Source organism: Ophidiomyces ophidiicola, assembly GCF_022830035.1.
Source record: "Ophidiomyces ophidiicola strain CBS 122913 chromosome Unknown scaffold_8, whole genome shotgun sequence".
NCBI lineage: Eukaryota > Fungi > Ascomycota > Eurotiomycetes > Onygenales > Onygenaceae > Ophidiomyces > Ophidiomyces ophidiicola.
In genome coordinates, this window is record NW_026054648.1 from 365684 (window position 1) to 382923 (window position 17240).

The 17240-nt window shown below is 46.2% G+C and overlaps 7 protein-coding genes across 7 annotated transcripts; 2 read left to right on the forward strand and 5 right to left on the reverse strand.

Annotated features, from left to right (window-relative positions):
• Positions 1 to 110: 110 nt before the first annotated feature.
• LOZ57_002804 (uncharacterized protein) lies at positions 111 to 926 on the reverse strand (the record flags this gene model as incomplete). Its single annotated transcript, XM_049251865.1, has 1 exon — positions 111 to 926. One exon carries the CDS (start codon positions 924 to 926, stop codon positions 111 to 113), a length of 816 nt encoding a protein of 271 aa, XP_049109183.1.
• An 848-nt stretch (positions 927 to 1774) lies between these two features.
• On the forward strand, positions 1775 to 3484 carry atg17 (Autophagy- protein 17; the record flags this gene model as incomplete). Its single annotated transcript, XM_049251866.1, has 1 exon — positions 1775 to 3484. The coding sequence occupies one exon, from the start codon at positions 1775 to 1777 to the stop codon at positions 3482 to 3484; it is 1710 nt and encodes a 569-aa protein (XP_049109184.1).
• A 1270-nt stretch (positions 3485 to 4754) lies between these two features.
• LOZ57_002806 (uncharacterized protein) lies at positions 4755 to 5348 on the reverse strand (the record flags this gene model as incomplete). The annotated part of the gene is made up of 1 exon (XM_049251867.1): positions 4755 to 5348. The coding sequence occupies one exon, from the start codon at positions 5346 to 5348 to the stop codon at positions 4755 to 4757; it is 594 nt and encodes a 197-aa protein (XP_049109185.1).
• Positions 5349 to 6295: 947 nt separating this feature from the next.
• BST1 (GPI inositol deacylase) lies at positions 6296 to 10029 on the reverse strand (the record flags this gene model as incomplete). Its single annotated transcript, XM_049251868.1, has 7 exons — positions 6296 to 6521; positions 6579 to 6805; positions 6853 to 7018; positions 7071 to 7431; positions 7480 to 8481; positions 8533 to 9382; positions 9439 to 10029. The coding sequence occupies 7 exons, from the start codon at positions 10027 to 10029 to the stop codon at positions 6296 to 6298; spliced, it is 3423 nt and encodes a 1140-aa protein (XP_049109186.1).
• Positions 10030 to 10385: 356 nt separating this feature from the next.
• On the reverse strand, positions 10386 to 12212 carry irc3 (putative ATP-dependent helicase IRC3; the record flags this gene model as incomplete). The annotated part of the gene is made up of 2 exons (XM_049251869.1): positions 10386 to 12089; positions 12156 to 12212. 2 exons carry the CDS (start codon positions 12210 to 12212, stop codon positions 10386 to 10388), a joined length of 1761 nt encoding a protein of 586 aa, XP_049109187.1.
• Positions 12213 to 12683: 471 nt separating this feature from the next.
• On the forward strand, positions 12684 to 14405 carry LOZ57_002809 (uncharacterized protein; the record flags this gene model as incomplete). The annotated part of the gene is made up of 1 exon (XM_049251870.1): positions 12684 to 14405. One exon carries the CDS (start codon positions 12684 to 12686, stop codon positions 14403 to 14405), a length of 1722 nt encoding a protein of 573 aa, XP_049109188.1.
• Positions 14406 to 14841: 436 nt separating this feature from the next.
• ssr2 (SWI/SNF and RSC complex subunit Ssr2) lies at positions 14842 to 17067 on the reverse strand (the record flags this gene model as incomplete). The annotated part of the gene is made up of 3 exons (XM_049251871.1): positions 14842 to 16317; positions 16371 to 16915; positions 16983 to 17067. The coding sequence occupies 3 exons, from the start codon at positions 17065 to 17067 to the stop codon at positions 14842 to 14844; spliced, it is 2106 nt and encodes a 701-aa protein (XP_049109189.1).
• Between the last annotated feature and the right edge of the window lie 173 nt (positions 17068 to 17240).

Consider the following 17240-nt stretch of genomic DNA (forward strand, 5'->3'; position numbering starts at 1 on the left):
TCCCTAAGGTACATACATACATACATATAGATTACACGTCACTTGTCGAAGGTAGAAAGCATTCTTTCTCTCCATCCCCCATCAACCTGATAGTTGACCCCCAATCATACTCATATGGGTTTGTACTGGGTTGGGACGATGACCGAATATGGCTTCCCAGCATTATCCTGGATTGGGACGTTAAAGCTACAGTCCACCCACCGTTTGTCGTCACACTGCATATATGGGCTGAGGAACTGCTGGCAGCCTGTCCAACCCCGATTGACGAGATTGTCACTGTCACTGCACATATTCCGATTTCCGGAGCATCTGACCATAGGAATTCTCTCGCATTTCCCTCTGACTTTCGCATACAGGCTCCAGGTTTCGATCTTGCAAAGGGTGTTGACCGGGCACTTCATGGTGGTTCTGATAACGCTAGTGTTTATATCTGTTATTGTGACTGTATCCGAGTATTCGATGTTGAGGCTCATTGCACCCTTGTCAGATGTAGCTGTCGCAGTGACGCCAACCTTCCAACCTTGGCTACGAGCATGCCATACCGCGACCGATTTCTCACTAGTGACCTCAACTGGATCCGTTCCGTTCGCTCCGGCGTTAAAATGTTTTGTATCATCATGAACTATATAATCAATATCGGCGCTCTCGAATTTCCTCAAGATGTGTCTATAATAAAACCCAACCTTGGGGCAGAACAGCCAGAATGCAGGACACGCATCTTGGAAGTTCGGGTCGGTTTCCCCCTGAGGGGGCTTTGCAGTATCAACCGTGAAGCGTGACTTAAGTTCGTTCATAAGTACTTTGGCGAACTTAACCTGGGGGGTATCGACAGGTTTGGGACTCGTCGGAGGATCTTGTACAGCTTGTGGGAGAGCGGAAATGCCTGCCGCGAGGAGAACGGTAAGAAAGGCAAAGATTGGAATCATCTTGATCCGGGGGCACTCTAAGCTAATGCTTGAAATAAACGAGAAATAATATCCTTCAATGAACGTGGTCAAATACTGGCTGGCCTAGCTGATGGCTCACAATTTGCACAAAACAGGGCTTGAGGACTGAGGAAGACTTCTCTTTTATAGATGTTCCTTAACAATCATCTCTATATTTTGGGGCCCTCTGAATCTTTCACCTACCATCCTCTAGGAAGTTTCACTTGATCCTTCTTCAATTTGCCATGAGGGATATTTGACAGATTCGGCACGCTCTTTGGGCATCAGACCCGCAAAACAGCTACGAAGTCAGCTGTCTGGAATAAGGAGCATTTGGGTATTTTCACTAATCAGGGACGCCCATGGGAAGAACCAGAGGCGGTCATTGGAAGGTATTCCGCCCGGAGCGCCTCTTCACTAGGGCTCCAATCGCCGCCATTGTGGCGTAGTTTCAGTCCCAAAAATTTGAATAACCAGCCGAGTACGGAGGAGCATTGAGCTCCTTTAGTTAACTAAGTAGTGGTTAGTTACGTAACTAGCTAGTTAACAAACTAGTTACTCCATAGCCGGCGAGCACATGAAGGATTTGTTGTTGTAGGAGTCTTGATACCCGGTTGTACTTAGCTACATGTCGCCTCATCCACGGGCCGGTCAAGTATTTACCCATCCACTCCCAGAATGGCTAGTTCCATAGCGGAATCGCAGATCTTTGCACTACCATCGGGTTACCGATTTTCCGAGCTGTTCACGCTGCTACGACCACAGCCCATTGCCCCCTGTGACTGCGCACGGACCTTCTCTGCGGCCTTGCAGACCGTCTCAACTCGACGACATACAATTTCCAAATCATGTCGCGCTCAGACTCGACCCCCTCTTCTGTCAGCGATGACAGCCACCTGGAATTGGAAAAGGAGCCAACGGGCCAGCAGCCCAACCTAGAAACCTTGGTCGCCCATCTCGTGGCTGCAAAGCGGTCTCTTTCGTCGATCAATCATGTTTGGAGGGCCAACGAAATTGTCACTTCTGCTCGTTCGGCTCTGCAAGAGAGTGTGATACTCTTTGCCCGAGCAGGCTTTCTACACCGGGAGAATGAAGTTCAGCTTCGCACACTATATCAGATCAAAGACGAATTAGAACAGGTTGCCCATTACGGAAGAGACGAGTTTTCTTCCACACTCAAGGAGCTCGACGGTGTAGGCGAGAGGCTGCGACATGCCGTAAATTCACTGCATGAAACCAAGGTAGAACTTGCTTTTGTGCCGGCTGAAGACGGCTCCAAGACTTTACATGATTTTGTTGATGAGAACGCAGTACATGAGCTGCAATCACTGTTGCGAAATGCTATCGACAAGACCAGCTCCGCCCAAGCAGACTTGGGTCGGTCCAACACCGCCTTCGATGACGACTTAGATGCAATTCAACGAAAAACCAGCAACTCTCAGGAGGCCACCAAGAATATTTCTTCATCCAGAGGCTCGCCTACGCAGGTACCTATCAACCAATCTTCTCCCAATATGATTTTGGAATTATTGCATTCTCTTGAGTCACATGCACAGGAAATGGCACATCTGTTGGAATCTTTGGTTCACCACTTCGACCTCTGCGTCACAGCCGTAAAACACACTGAAGGCGGCGGGGCTGCAGCACTTCGCGTCACGGGCGACCTCCCCAGCGGGCTGGCTATTGGGGGTACGCCTGGCGATGATGGCGGTGAGGTGGATAACCATAATGCTCAGCCTGAGCCCCTGACAGAATCAGACTATCAGGAAATGCTGAGTGTCATAATAAAGGATGCTGCAGAAGCCGAAGATGTTGTTCTTGAGATCCAAGACCGTGTCTCGGAGATGGAAATCACGCTTGACCGAATTTTTGCCCAACGGCATATTCTATCTGAGTCGTGTACTGCAATGGTAGAAAATGTTCGGCGTCTAGACCGCTTTTCCAAAAATAAATTACCCAAGTATATCGCCCAATCCCATATCTTTCTAAAGATACTGAGAGAACAACACGAAAATATGCGATCCGGCATGAGTGATCTATCTGACTTACAGCTCATGTATGTCGGCTTTCTGAATGCTTATGACGACCTCATCCTAGAAGTCGCACGACGAAAGACAGCCCGATCCGCGGTAGAACGAGTCATCCAGGAAGCAGAAGCAAAATTGGACAAGCTATATGAAGATGATGTACAAGCTCGCGAGGCATTTCGTCTTGAGCAAGGCGACTATCTTCCTTCGGATATTTGGCCGGGTCTAGGAAGAGCACCAATGAGGGTTGAATTCAAAAGGGTTTTTGACGGTAGGTCTATTTCGAACGATCGTGAGCTTCAGGTCAACGCATCTAAAAATCTGGAGCATAATGGCAGCAGTGTAGAGGATCAAGAAGCTCCTGATATGCCCACCGAGCGTCGTCGGCATGTTGAAAATGCAGTCTACCCCGCTGGAATTGATAGTATCCCGAATTTACCAAAACAAACTGTTGAAAACGCTCTCGCTAGGAGAAAGGCGAGGATAAAATCCAACCGAGCTTCAAAGGCAACTCACGCAAGACATGATTGAAAACATCATTGCATCGTTACTTAGCCTTTTACGCCCACTGTCATTATAATGTAATATTGAGATCCACTGATGTATTAAACCAATATATAATACTGATAGATTCTGTAAAGGGGGCTAGTCTTCAGGGAGCCCTCTCAGAGCTCTCTTTGATCCTCATTCCACGTAATACATGCCCCATTTTCATGGCAGCCATCCAGTCAGCTACCAGAAAGGCAGGCTATAAACTGCTTACGCTTTCTATCCCATTGAAGTACAAGAAGATAGTATGCAGCGTATAACTAAGCCTTTCAGGCCGCTCAAGATAAGTGCCATGGGGAAATTGGTAGTGGAAATCAGTTCCAGTACAAGGGCAAAAAATGTCCCTAGTCCTGCTTTTATTATAGCTTCATCATTGAGGTTTCCCAAATGTGTTCTAGATACTACCAGTTCCATGGAACATAGATGTATATGCGAATTTCCGAGCATGGCAGCATAGGATTTGAAATGAAAGGGTATGAACAGCACCAAGGCGAGTTAAGAGTAGCTTGAGGGTTTGATAAAATGAGACAAGGTGGGATTGGGAAAAAGGGAAGCATAAATTCGAATCATATAGCCAGAAAAAAGGCACCTTCATGTGTCGTTGTTGCGCAATAAGTAAATACTGAGCAATGTGGGATATGATGAAGAACGAGCTGGCGTTCAAATAACTATGCTAGGTTAGCAGAAGATATTCTCCTGTAAGAAAGAAAATCCTGATTGATATGCTTTTCAGCACCATTTCAATTCAGACACGAAAGTGAATATATGTACTTTGTACCCACGTAGCCATTCACAGGTCTCCAGCCCCCCAGGACCAGGTGGGCGGTCCACAGGTGCTCTGACTGTACCTGATTACTGATGCCAAACACTGTTGTTAACAATGCATAACTGTATTAAAATAGGCTGAATTGTCCTGAGGTGTTGCAAATGAATGGGCGATCGATATCAACATTATCAATCATGTGAAACATTAAAATCGAACATATTAAGTATCATCAAGGCGACTTTTTTGGAATCATCCTACCCACGAAAATATTATTGTTATTCTACTTCTTTTGGTCCTGGTGGCAAGGCGGCTTACCAACTGAGAATCTGCATTTGCCTGAGTCAGGGCATGTGGAACTATGTGTGCCACCTCTAACTAGATGAGTAAAGACCTCTCCAAACAGAAGTTTCCCATCATCGTCCCGAGCATTATTTCCAAGTCGCTTCAGACGACTTAATGCTTCGCACTGGTCGAATATGCGCGAAATCACGCAACGATTCCGGTCACGGACAAGACAAATACCCCTAGGGCTGACAGTCGGTCAGGGGTGGCAGTAAATTCATCTTGCTGAATAATCGACAGGTGAGCGGGCGAGGGTTGGGCGGTGGAGTGACCAGAAGCCTTACTGATGCATGGAGCTAACAGACATGAAATAATGAAGACGGGAAGATAGGAGATCAACCTGAGTAGAAAAAAGTTATCAATTAGAAAGTCTGCAAAGGTGGTCAAACCGATACCCAGTTGATCATCAAAATCAATATCATCATCATCACTGGTAAGACCCAGATTCAGAAATTCAAAGAAGACACGCAGAATAATATCCTGTGACAGTTCAGAGCGCGCATACTCAAGCATATACCAGACAAGTAGTGGGCGGCTGTATCCTTCCTTTGTATTAGGGGCACTGAAATGATTGATGACAGCATAGAACCTGTCATGGGCCTGGGAGCGCTGGTCTGCTGTCAAGGGTATGAAGGAGGAAAAGTCGATGATGTTTTCTAGAGACTCTAGTGGTGGTGATAAGCGGTGGGGACCATTTTGTATGTGGGCTATGCAACTGCATGTCTTTCGAAGCTGCATATGGGAATCCTAGATATATTCAACATCCTCTTGGACGTTTTGAGGATCTGTTAGTTTACTACACAATATCAGCATACTCTGTACGGAGTACACCAGGCCGCGTTTACGAAGTTATAACTTGCCAAGCCCTGATAACCCGGTTATCACGGCGTCTCCCTAACAAACCCATTCAGTAAAACTCGGTTTATCACCGACCCGCGTTACGAAGTTATAACTTGCCAAGCCCTGATAACCCGGTTATCACGGCGGCTCCCCTAACAAACCCATTCAGTATAACTCGGTTATCAGCCAGCTTGGCGGCATGAGTTAGAGTTCGTGTTATATGGGGCCCCCGTACGGTGATTGGCAGGCTGTAGAATCACTATGCCAAAACAGTACACGCGCAGGCAGGCTGGTAGCTTAGTAATTAGAGAGCTTAGTAATTACACAGCTGATTACACAACCCGATATCTAGTGTGGATTTTATGGCACGGATTATGGCTGCAGGTATGCACATTTCGACTTGATTTACAACTTAACAAGTCACATCTAGATGGAGAGGTATTACATGTAAGAGAGACTTCGGACAGATAAAGTGTTAAATGTAGGCCTTCCAGCTTCACATCACAGGATTACTCAGAACGCCGTGCACCTGCTAAAGGAGAAAAGAAGAAACAACAGTCAGCAAGAATACACCAACAAAAGAGGGCCAGTGCCCAATCTTTTGGGGGGGCAAGTAGGCAGGATATAGTACAGTTGAAAGTTCATGATTGCGATTCTGAGTGCATTGACCAACCCACAAAAGGAAGCAGGGCATCCCACAGCTCAGGTATTCCCAGATCAGAAATATAGTACAGGAAGAAGAAATAGTTGCAGCCCGGCAATGCAAAGGTAAATCTCTATATTATTATGAATATCCTCGACGGCACATGTAAAATCGGGGTTTGAAAAAAAGCTCCCGTGGTATCCTAAGGCAGCTTTTTGGTATGCCCATCCGGTTTTAGGAAGCTATCGGGGCCTTGAAGAACTCGAGAAAGATTTTTCAGTGAGAAATCACCCGCAAAAAAATGGATTGCCACAAGCCATGCGATTACCAAGTTCGTGATATGATGAAGTAAATACGCATATGTAACGCCATATATGGCGGAGTAGACGGCAAGGAAGAAAAGTAAGGCCGAAGTGACGTGACGTAGGCTATGAGAAATGCAGTCAATAAGAAAGAAAGTCGAGTTGAGGAGAAGCTAGACTAACCAAGTTGTAATTCTCGGTATCATTGTTCCGCATGTTAGAGTTTCAACGAGAAGTATAAATGGTAAGATTGAAAGCACATTGTGGTTCGACGAAAACGGCATAAGCCAATGAATCGTAAGGTTGTGAACCCAGACAATGAGTACAAGGACATTCACGGGGAGGATCCAAAGCATGAGAATAAGGATGGAGTGGGAATAGTTGTAGAAGTTAGAGTAAGATGTTGATCTCTATGTTGGAGATTAGTAGCTTTTTTAAAAAAGGCCAACGATCATACCGTTTCTCGAGAGTGCCACAAAGCCTGAACGCAGGTTGCAAGTTGGACAATACACGAAACCACATATGCAAACTGATATGGGATTACAGTGGCAACGAATAGAAGGAGGACAGCTGTGTTGATGATTCGATTCTTCGTCGAAAAAGACCAGAATAGGGACACATTACTATAGTTCGAGTTAGCAAAAAGTACGGCATATCCCATTATTTTCAACTCACCTGCGTTCATCGTGTTTAATATAGCCTTTCCGGGATATTAAAATGGAGCGGATCGCCCCAAATGTATGAATAACAACCATCGTAAGATAATTAACAATTACGCAAGTTCCAATGCTAATAACACCAAAGAGTGGAACCAGAAACCAGAAGAAGGCATCTTGGGATCCTAGAAGAAGATCATTTTTCGAGAAGTCTATGACAGATTCTGTCGAGTTCGTTCCCACGCTAGATGTGGTACCCTTGGACATCACTGCCTTCGAAGTTGCCAGGGAAGAGGCCAAGAATGTGAGACCAAGAAAAAGCAAAGGTATCGAAGATCGGATGCACAAATCTAATCCTTGCAGGAAGCTTATAAATACCCCTAAATCAAATTAGCCTAAGAGTAGAAATGGTTATACTGCAAGCTCACCAGTTTGATCATATATTTTGAATTGCTGTTGTAGAACAAGTGCAACAATTAGAAGTGGGAAAGCTGCGAAAACCGTGCGATAGCGCATTGTGAGCTTCCCCATACTACCCGGAATATCGACCTTGAGCGACAATTGAAGAGGAGCATTGCAAGACATATCCGACCAGAGCTGAAAAGATATTCCCTGTGCAGCAGCCGTATCACGAAGATGGGGAGGCATGAATGGCGCAATCCCATGGATATTAATTTCAGCTTCCCTAATATTGACAAAATACTTAGATTCATGAGGATCTGAGATGTATTGGCGTATCATCGGTTCGAATAAGCTCTGGTCACAACTTTTGCTCTTGGCATACAGTTTGTATGCAAGTAGGCTAGAATGAAGAGCAGGAACTTTTATGTCAGTTACCAGCGGCCTCTCTGCAGGAAGCCGTATGTGAAGGCCGGTGCTCAGTAACCTGCCTAATCCAACTCTGGTTGGGATCACCGAATCAGAGCTATCAGAGAATTCCGCACGTAACCAGCCAGGATAGTTTGTTTCAGCTCTATCAATAACTGCCACAAAGCGATAATCCATTAGGTCTTCGAGATCATACTGTAAAAATGAAAAGCAAGGTGTTTCATCAAAAGCAAACTTCGAAAAGGCCGTGGAAGCAGGTAACGGGATGACATCCTCTCCAGCACTTTTGCAAACTAGTCGAATAGACCCAGTGTTGTGTCCAGAAAGATCAAGGTTTAGTGACAAAAGTGTCGATGATTGCCCGGCCCGAAGGGGGAAATCGCTGCAAAACAATACATCCAGTTTCCAGTTGCTCTCGGAGCTATCGAGCTTCTGGTCAGTTAAAAGGGTAAATTTCTTTCCTGGGACTCCTCCTCGCGGTGGTATAGGTATAAGATAAGATTCGGGTTCCTTTCGCTGCCCAAACCCCCGAAGAATAAGCCGGTCACCTTGCCTCTGTACAAAACTTGTATTCTCGCCAAGAGTCAACAGTGTAGTATGTTCTACATATGTTAGTACATACACATGACCGTCTCCAAATTGTAAATTCTTACCTTTTATTGGAAGAGTCTTTTCAGCGTAAGATTCCAGCCCTGTCAAATACCTTTTTTTAAACACACTCATCCGGTCGGCTCTCTGTTTAGTTTGCGAGGAGCGACGCACATCTATGACGTCGAAGAGGGACTGAACAATGACTTTTCTGAATGAATCGCACCAAGCAATGGATAAATGATCCATCCCTGTCCAGACATTAGGAATTGTAGTTGTAAAAACAGTGAAACCATGCGTTTCTGGGACTAGAGAAGAAAGACTGGTGTAGTCTGAGGGGACGATAGTATCTCCACCCCCTCCAGCAATTGAGATTAAGGTGACATGCCATAATGGGTTATTATTTGCCCATTTTTGCGAATATGCCTTGCGCCAGTAGTTATTAATTTGCGTATACGTATGAACCAGATCCGAGTCAAATGAAACCGGTGGTCTCGCGTGGGGCGTTGACATTGTAATGATGGTGTTGACAGAATTTGTTTGATAATTCGACATGGTAAGAACGGTTCGAGCGACAATACCGCCCATTGAATGGCCGACAAGAATAACTGACGTGGGGTCTGGGAGCGTGGCATCTCTACCTGGCCGGCGCGGGTCATGGTATAAAGAGAGGATGTATGCCAGTGCATCGTTTATGTACTCTGCTTGATCAAGGAGTGTTTGCCCGTGGAACGCCGCCATATCTTCGTTGAAATCCGCCATGAAAAAATCCAGACTGCGAACTCCTGTTTTAACTCGCTCCTGGTCATACTGCAGAACGTCATGGAAGTATATGGAGGCTTCAGAGGCGAGAGAGCGGCCCTGCTTATAACTGCCCGCATTACCCGGGAGAAACAATATCGGTACGCCTTTCAGCTGCGGACTTAAGTCAGAAAAACTTGAATGAGTACATAGGGAAGCACAAATCATACCCCAATATCCTCCTCGTCGTATTCATCCACCATTTGCTCTCTATAGAGGTATAACCCATACTTACTTCCAAATCGTGTATGTTCGGAGTCAAAACCAACGAGCTTAATGTACGTTGGTCGCATGCTCGGAGTTCTACATCCTTGTGGATCGACTTGGAGTGTTCGATAGGAGTATACGATCATGAAAAGAACGAGAATAGCGGATACGGTCACGACAAAGGTTAGCCCGGAACAAGCCCAAGGGTTTCGAGTTCGAGTTCGGCGCAGCTTCTGGGACTCCAAGGCATTGTCCATCGCCAACCGTTGCTTTCGCGAGCCGAGAGGCATCGAATGATGCAGACCCGGCACTGCAGCCAACTCGGTCTGGGGGAGTGCAAGATGTTTGGGAGCTTCGAAGCGCTGTTCCGTTGACAGACGACAGCTGAGGTTGGCGTCGCCGTTCGACGCTTCCTCGCGGGCTACGCTGGGTGACAAGGCATAGCCATAAAGCTTGCAAGTACCGTTCCCATTGTCGGCATCAGAATCAATGGTCAGAGACGTATCTTTCGAGCGGTTAAGACCATCTGAAGCTCCCTCGAGGCGTCCTTGCATTGGGGCATTTGCTCACCCCTGTTTGGCTCAGAAATGGCAGGAATCGGCAGAACGAAAAAGAAATGCAGGTCAAGAGTGACAACAGTTGATTAAAGCGTAGAAGAGCCAGCTGAGGGGGAGCAGAGTTTGGACTCCTTGGAAGCCAATTCTGTCTCAGCAAAAAAGTTGACGATGCCGCACGGACCACTCAATGGGTGAAAACGCGCATCGTTCCACATACAGTACTCCGTATGTAGTTATGTATCAAGCACGTCGACACACGCTTGCATGTACTCCGTACTGGCTATAAAAATTTCTATGTATATACTTTTAAGCCATGTAATTAAATGATAATAGAATTGGCCGGGAACTACGTCCTACGATTCGTTGAGCGGCCCAACCCTAACTTCCTCACGCTTCTTCAGCTCCTTAAGCTTCTCGAGTTTCTTGTTGTTCACCCGGGTTTTCAAGATCTCCTTAAACCGCCCTTTGGCGCCATGTCTAAGCTTTGTAATCATATACGCAGCTTGACCCCTTGTGATATGTTTTGAGCGCTGCTTGTTCAACCCAAGGGCAGAACGTAGAAACCGAATCTGCCGATCAGTGGCTCGGGCATTTCGCCAGCCCTGGAACAGGCTCACAGCTGTTGAACCAAATATTCGGCCAGCGAGAGTATCAGCGGCATGGACGGCGTCTGTAAGGTTTAGGGATGATGCCACTTCCTTCGGCGGGCCAAATGGGCTTTTCGACTTGACGCTTGATGGCAATGCCATTGTCTGGTAAACCGAGAAAAGACCTGCACCATCCTTATCGTCAAGCTCTAAGGTTCCCCCAGGTGCGTTTAAAATATATCTATTTTCATCAACTCTTACCCAAGCGTTAATGCTGAGAGAGCGAATATGCTTTTCACCTGAAGTATCCATGACAAGGTCATGTACTGAGTCGTAATCGGTAAATTTAACAAGAATTTCATCCTCAGCTGAGTCAGGTTCAGTTTCCAGCTCTTGTGGTTGATCTATTGCGTTCTTTTGCCTGATTTTGTCAAAATCATGCACAGGGGTATTCTCCAAACCTTCGTCGGGATGAAGGCCGAAAAGAGTGGGTGTGGTTACGACCCCAGTTTCCAGAGCAGCAACCATATCAATAACATGGCAATCCTGTTTTCCTGGATGTAGACGCAGCCCTCTGCCTATCATCTGGATAAGCAGGTTTCTTGATCTAGTGGGCCTAGCAAGGAGTACACAATCTATGTTTGGGATATCAGTTCCTTCGGTGAAAAGACCACAATTCACAAGAACCGGATATTCTTGGTTCCTAAATCCATCAAGTTCCCGTGTTCGAACATCCTTGGAGGTTTGGCCCGTGATAAATCGAGCATCAATTCCGTAGTAGCGAAATTTGTTTGTCAAACATGTGACATGTTCAATATCCACGCAGAAAACGAGTGTTGATTTTCGTTTTTGGGCACGCGATAACCAGGCATTAACGGTGATATCATTTGCCTTATCTGTATTGACAGCTGCCGACAGTTGTCTGGCATGAAAGTCGCCGTCCTTTGACTTTCCAACCTTATTTAACTTTACATGGGATTTAACGGTCGTGAAAACGGCATCTGCAAGCCATTTCTCCCCAATCATATCGACATAATCTTTGTGGTATACAATATGGTCAATTGCCGTGCCTAGCCGCAGGCCATCAAATCTTGAAAACGTTGCAGAGACACCAACGAGCGCTGGCGATCCGTTGTCAAGTTTATCCAAGCGAAAATGTTCCAAAACACGGCGGTAGGATGGCGCAACAATGTGGTGTGCTTCGTCGACCAGCACCAACTTGAATCTGCCTGGGTCAAACTTTTCTATCCTATCACTAGAAAGAAGGCTGCGAATAGACGCGACTGTTATATCAGCGGTTCCAGTTGCATGGTTACTTCCCATCTCAATCTCGACAGTCTTGTTTGGGTACGCCAGCCTGCAGTGTTTTTCAGCTTGTTCCACCAATTCTTTCCGGTGAACAAGTATCAAAGTCTGTGTTCCATGTTCTTTGAAAGGGTTGACACGGTCAATCAATTGTGTAAATATGACCTACGTGCATACGTATCCATAGTCAATCAGTGAAGGTATGGCAGAGTTAAATATAGAGACCCTCACAGTTTTTCCGCTACCAGTAGCGAGAGATATGCCCAACCGCTTATGGCCCTGTTGCATATAAGAGAGAACTGATTGTATGCATTCTTCCTGATAATCCCGTAGCTTGATGTTGCTATTTGGGAGCAGAACGCGCCCGGCGCCATTGAATTCTTGCGTAAAGAGACGACGATAAGCATATCTTTCAGGTTTGAGTATCCCACGCCCCCTTAAATAGGATAAAAAAGTTAAACCACCTCTCATTTTCCATGTTTCCAATTCTTAAAGCTCGTGGTGAGTTTCATGAGCATCTTGCTCTCAGGTAGGCAAACTCGGCAAACACTACAAACACTGCCAAGTCGCAACATCCTTCAACTTTTTCTGGGCAAAGACTTGTTATCAAAGCTAGTTACCCTTTAGGTGCAGCAAATGGATAAGGCTTCCTTCATTATCGAATGCTCTATCGGAGTGCAATGTTTTCGTTTACAACCTTGTTTCCGGTGGGACTGAACAAAGCTAATGGACGACGCTCTCCGGTGTTGAACATCTACGATGAGCGACTCCTCAGTGAGCTTCAAGCCAGACGAAGACGGGACGGAATCTGAATTTGACGCAGGATCCTTTGAGAACCCCAGCTTTCAAGGTGCCCTTGGAAATTACTCCCCTCCCCTAAAAACTTTCCACTATAGCACAGTCCACCCCCGTTGCAATGCTTATTCTGCCCGCAAAGATCGTCCGCAATTGCGATATAGTGCTGTACGAGCAGCTGCTACACTTCCGATTGACGAGTACTCTACATTATTCGAAGAATCACTCAAGGATACGATTTCCGGGTCCGCAAGTGAGAATACTTCCAAGCTTTCCTCCCAGTATGGTGCGGTTCGCTGGACAGACAAAGAGGAAACTGCTTTTTTTGCCGCCCTTGCTAAAAACGGGAGAGATGGAGTCCCGGCAATTGCAGCTTCGATAGGTACCAAGAGCCAAATGGAGGTGCGGCACTACCTTGATCTACTGCAGCACAATCTTGAGCTTCATCACCTCACAGATCGAAATGTAAAACCTGTAGAGCTTTCAGATATCCCTGCTGCATATGAGATTAGCGATGAGTGTTGCTTAGCTCTAGAACATATTTCTAACGCATTATGTCTACGAGAGGAACAAACAAGCAACATGGTTGGAAGAAAGAAATACGGTGATTCATGGCTTGTGAATCGTGAGACTGCTGCATTAGTTGAAAGAGCTTTGGACCTGGAGGAACCTTCAACTTCAGATCGACTATCTAGCCCTGAGCCTCTACCAGAGGTTGGCTTCAAGCCGGGCTCCCCATCGCGATGCGAGCTTCAATCAAAACACGAAACCATGGCAAGCAAACACCAGAGTCTGTTTGCTACGGCTAAACTTCTGAATATATGCAATTGGGTGCAGCTGTCCGAGCGCGTTTTTATGAATTCAGGGGAAAAGAGAGTAGAAAATAACTGGCAACATATATGCTTCCAAGACGAAACCCCTGCCCTAACTTGTGATGCGATGTCTGATTTCTACGCCCTAGCCATTAGCATTACCCGCCGCCTTATACAAGCTTCTATATTTTTTGCATTATCCAGAATTCGCGCAGTTCAGCGTACTCACGTTATCCCAGAAAGTCTCGTTAAGGTGGAAGATGTGTTTGCAGCTTTGACTGTGCTTAAGATGGAACAAAGCTCGAAGGAATTTTGGATCGGTGCACCTCGCCGCAATGCCCTTGATATCAAAAGAAAGAAGACGAACAAAACGGCACCGCTAGACTATGACACGGTCGAGGCGTTATTAAGTAAGAAAATTGACATTACATTTAAGGACATACAAACAATAGGCTCTTCAAGCATCCCTTCAACCAGCGTTTCCCCAGTGATGCTAGAAGATAGTGAGCACGATACCGATCCTGACGAGTTGTCCACCAATGAATCTGTCGAAGAAAGCCTTTTGGAGCCTGAGGAAATGTGTGCCAACGCGTTGGACATACAAGCAAACCGCACGGAAGAATCCAATTTATGGCAACGCATACACAAGACAATTCCTGGCCGCTTTGATATTGACGTCAAGGCCGAATTCGAAGACAGCAACGCGCAACGTATGCCTTCTAAAAAGCGAAAAGGACGCGATGAACTAGCGGATTGGAGGGATCATACCCTGTATCAGGCAGAATGGGAGACTTTCGGGCTCGACACCGTGACTCTAAATCAGAGAATGAGAGAAAATTCGGACGCTAAGCGGCCGAAGCCCAATCCTGCATGATTCATTGAAGCGGTTGCTAGTTTAATATACCGTACGCTTGACTAATATTTGGCATTCTTCAATTGTTTCAATATAAGTATTCCGTACATATTGATTTGGGTTCCATCTGAGAGTAAAGAGGGACCTGACGTTTTAGAAAGGAAAAACCTAGTCAAGACGAAATTGCATGAGAATTCTGGCAATACAAAAGTACGCAAGAGAAAGGCGAATCTCGAATAGGCCCTGCTTAAGAAATTGAAATTTAACGCATCTGAAGACCAGAATAGACGCCACCAGTTCGACCCACGTAAATCCGACAATCATACCAAATAGTCGCCGCACCATGAAAATATCACAAATAGAAGTAGTAATAATATAAAGAAAGTAGGAATCCTTACCCTTGAACGAGTAAGAACATATCCCGGTTTCAACAGGGAGGCGGCTCTTAAAAAGCACATCACAACTCAAATACTTTGTAGTCAACCCCACTAGCACTCAGCGGCTGGACAGACCTATCCAGAGCGCCAGCTGCTTGGAATTGATAGCTGTCTGCTCCAAGTCCTACAGTTCGAATCTCTGCTGCTTTAACTGCTGCTGCATCAGGCCCTTCAAGACTAATAGCCTGGAATGCATCTTGAACTTCTTTCACCCGGTTTTTGAACGCCATTCGATCGAGGAACAGTTGTTGCCGGGCGAGCTCCAATTCTTTACGCTCGGCTTCAAGAATCTGCTCCAATTCGGAGAATTGGGCCAGCTTGAGTTCAAACTTTTGGAGTGTGATGTTCACGGCGGCGCTGACAAGTCGGGACATTTCTCGTTCTTCGTGGGAAGCCAAAGCGCCCGCGCGCGCTGCGGAGGTAGCAATCGCAATTGATGGCAGGGAAGGGGGAGGCGAATTTTCACTAGACACAGCACGGACAACAGTGGCGGGTTCGCCTTCATTTACAGCATCGATGTCCATAGAATCTTCGGTTTGTGTAAGGCCCTCGACTTGATCCTTTTCCTTACTATGGTTTTCAGGAGAGACCTTTTCAATCTGCTTTTGCATTGAACGGCGAATCTCTTCAATAGAACGGCCTGCAGCTGCGGCTGTTACAGAAGGATCCGCCAACTGGGCTAAATGTGCAACAACCGAAAGAATTGGATTTTCAAGCTGACTAATTGGATCCTGTCCCCTAAGCAAATTTTGCTCAGGTAGGCCATCTCCCGCAATATCGTCCATAAACTTTGGCTCAATCTCCATTTGCAGAAATTTCATCACACATTCTTCTGCTGTGCGAGATCGAACATGGCGTTCCACTTTCCGCCAGTCATCGTCGAAGTTTTCGAGTGCCTCGAGTAGGAGGAGAACCTCGGGTTCAGACCAAGGTCTGTCTCGATCAGGAATTGAGGTATGACTGGCATCTTCTACCTTCACAAAATCGGATGCTTGATGGGATGAGGGCAAGCGACCTTGCAAGAAACATGTCGGGCATAGATCATATTTCAGTTCTGGGGCGCTACCACTTGCGGAAGCGGGTACGGCTTTCGAGTAGTGGAACCGAACTCTAGTGCAGTCGATTCCACAAGAGTGACAGTTTGCAATTCGCTTTGGGCGTGTGGCCGCTTCCATAGCACGTGCAGCCGGATCTGTGCTTGTACCATTGACCACTCTATCCCCGTTGGTCTGTTTTTCTTGTTTATCCTTATCATCGGTGGCAACTTCTTTGCCCTTATCATCATAAATATTTCGTCGAATTTCAAGGTTCAAATCTGCTTTAGAAAGGGGAGTTGCTGATGCCGCCTTCTCCGTCGAAGGGTGGGGTTTTCCTGGAGTAACAAATGTACCAGGCGGTGGTTGGAATGGCTGCAGCCCACGCGGGGTGTCTGCAATAACCCTAAAGTGGCCTGTAAATGGCGGGCCTATATTAGAAGGGCGCGAACTTGGCTCAACCTAGATGGGGGTATGAGTCAACTATATATAAAAAAGAAGAATATCTGGCAAACCTGGTAATTGATTAAGCCCCAGTTCTCAAGGAACGAATGTACTCGCATTATGGCGCATACGTCTCCTGCAAGATTCCTTCGACACGCAGTCACAGTAAGATATTCAACAGGATTCAGACGGTAAGTATTAATCATAAAATCACGATAGTCCTTGTAGACAGCAGGCGTCTTGCTGCGATTGCGACTGTTGAAAAATTCTGGGAGCGCTTTCTTTTCCAGGTTATGAACAATGCTCATATCAAACCAAGATGTATAGCTCGGAAGAATAATAGCGTGGGTTTGGGAAATCAGATTTGAACGCGCAGAAGCCTCAAGGCTTGATTTTGCATCATCGCTAGGACCGTCGAGTTGTTGGGAAGCAGTAGCCTCTGCGGGTTGATCATCGTCCTCCTTCCTTGCATCCTGCTCCGTACCACCCATCTCCTCATCTTCGGCTTCAGGCTGTTCGTTCTGAGGCTTAGGGGAGAGAGGCGCATCAAGTGGATTGTCTGATCCACTTCCGTTTTGATCATTCTTAATAGGGGACACGGACCTAGATTGCGAATCTTTGAACCGAGTTAGACACTAATCTGTAGCGAATCATACCAGAACACACAAAAAAAACATCAATACCTTCACCAATTTGCGCATCTTGGTCAACATGCCCCATATCACCCTGGGAAGCCATGTCTCCGGAGGCTGTATGTGAATCCTCCATCTTCAACCTCCGCTAGATTTAAACGTAATATCACCCTATTACAAAATGTTTACTCTCTTCGCGACAAGTTAAGTATCCGGCACAAAAGCAGACGTTACCTAGCCTTCAGGGTGGAATAATACAAGCTCGATCGCGAAGGAAAGCTGAACCGCGCTAACCAATTAAGAAATAGC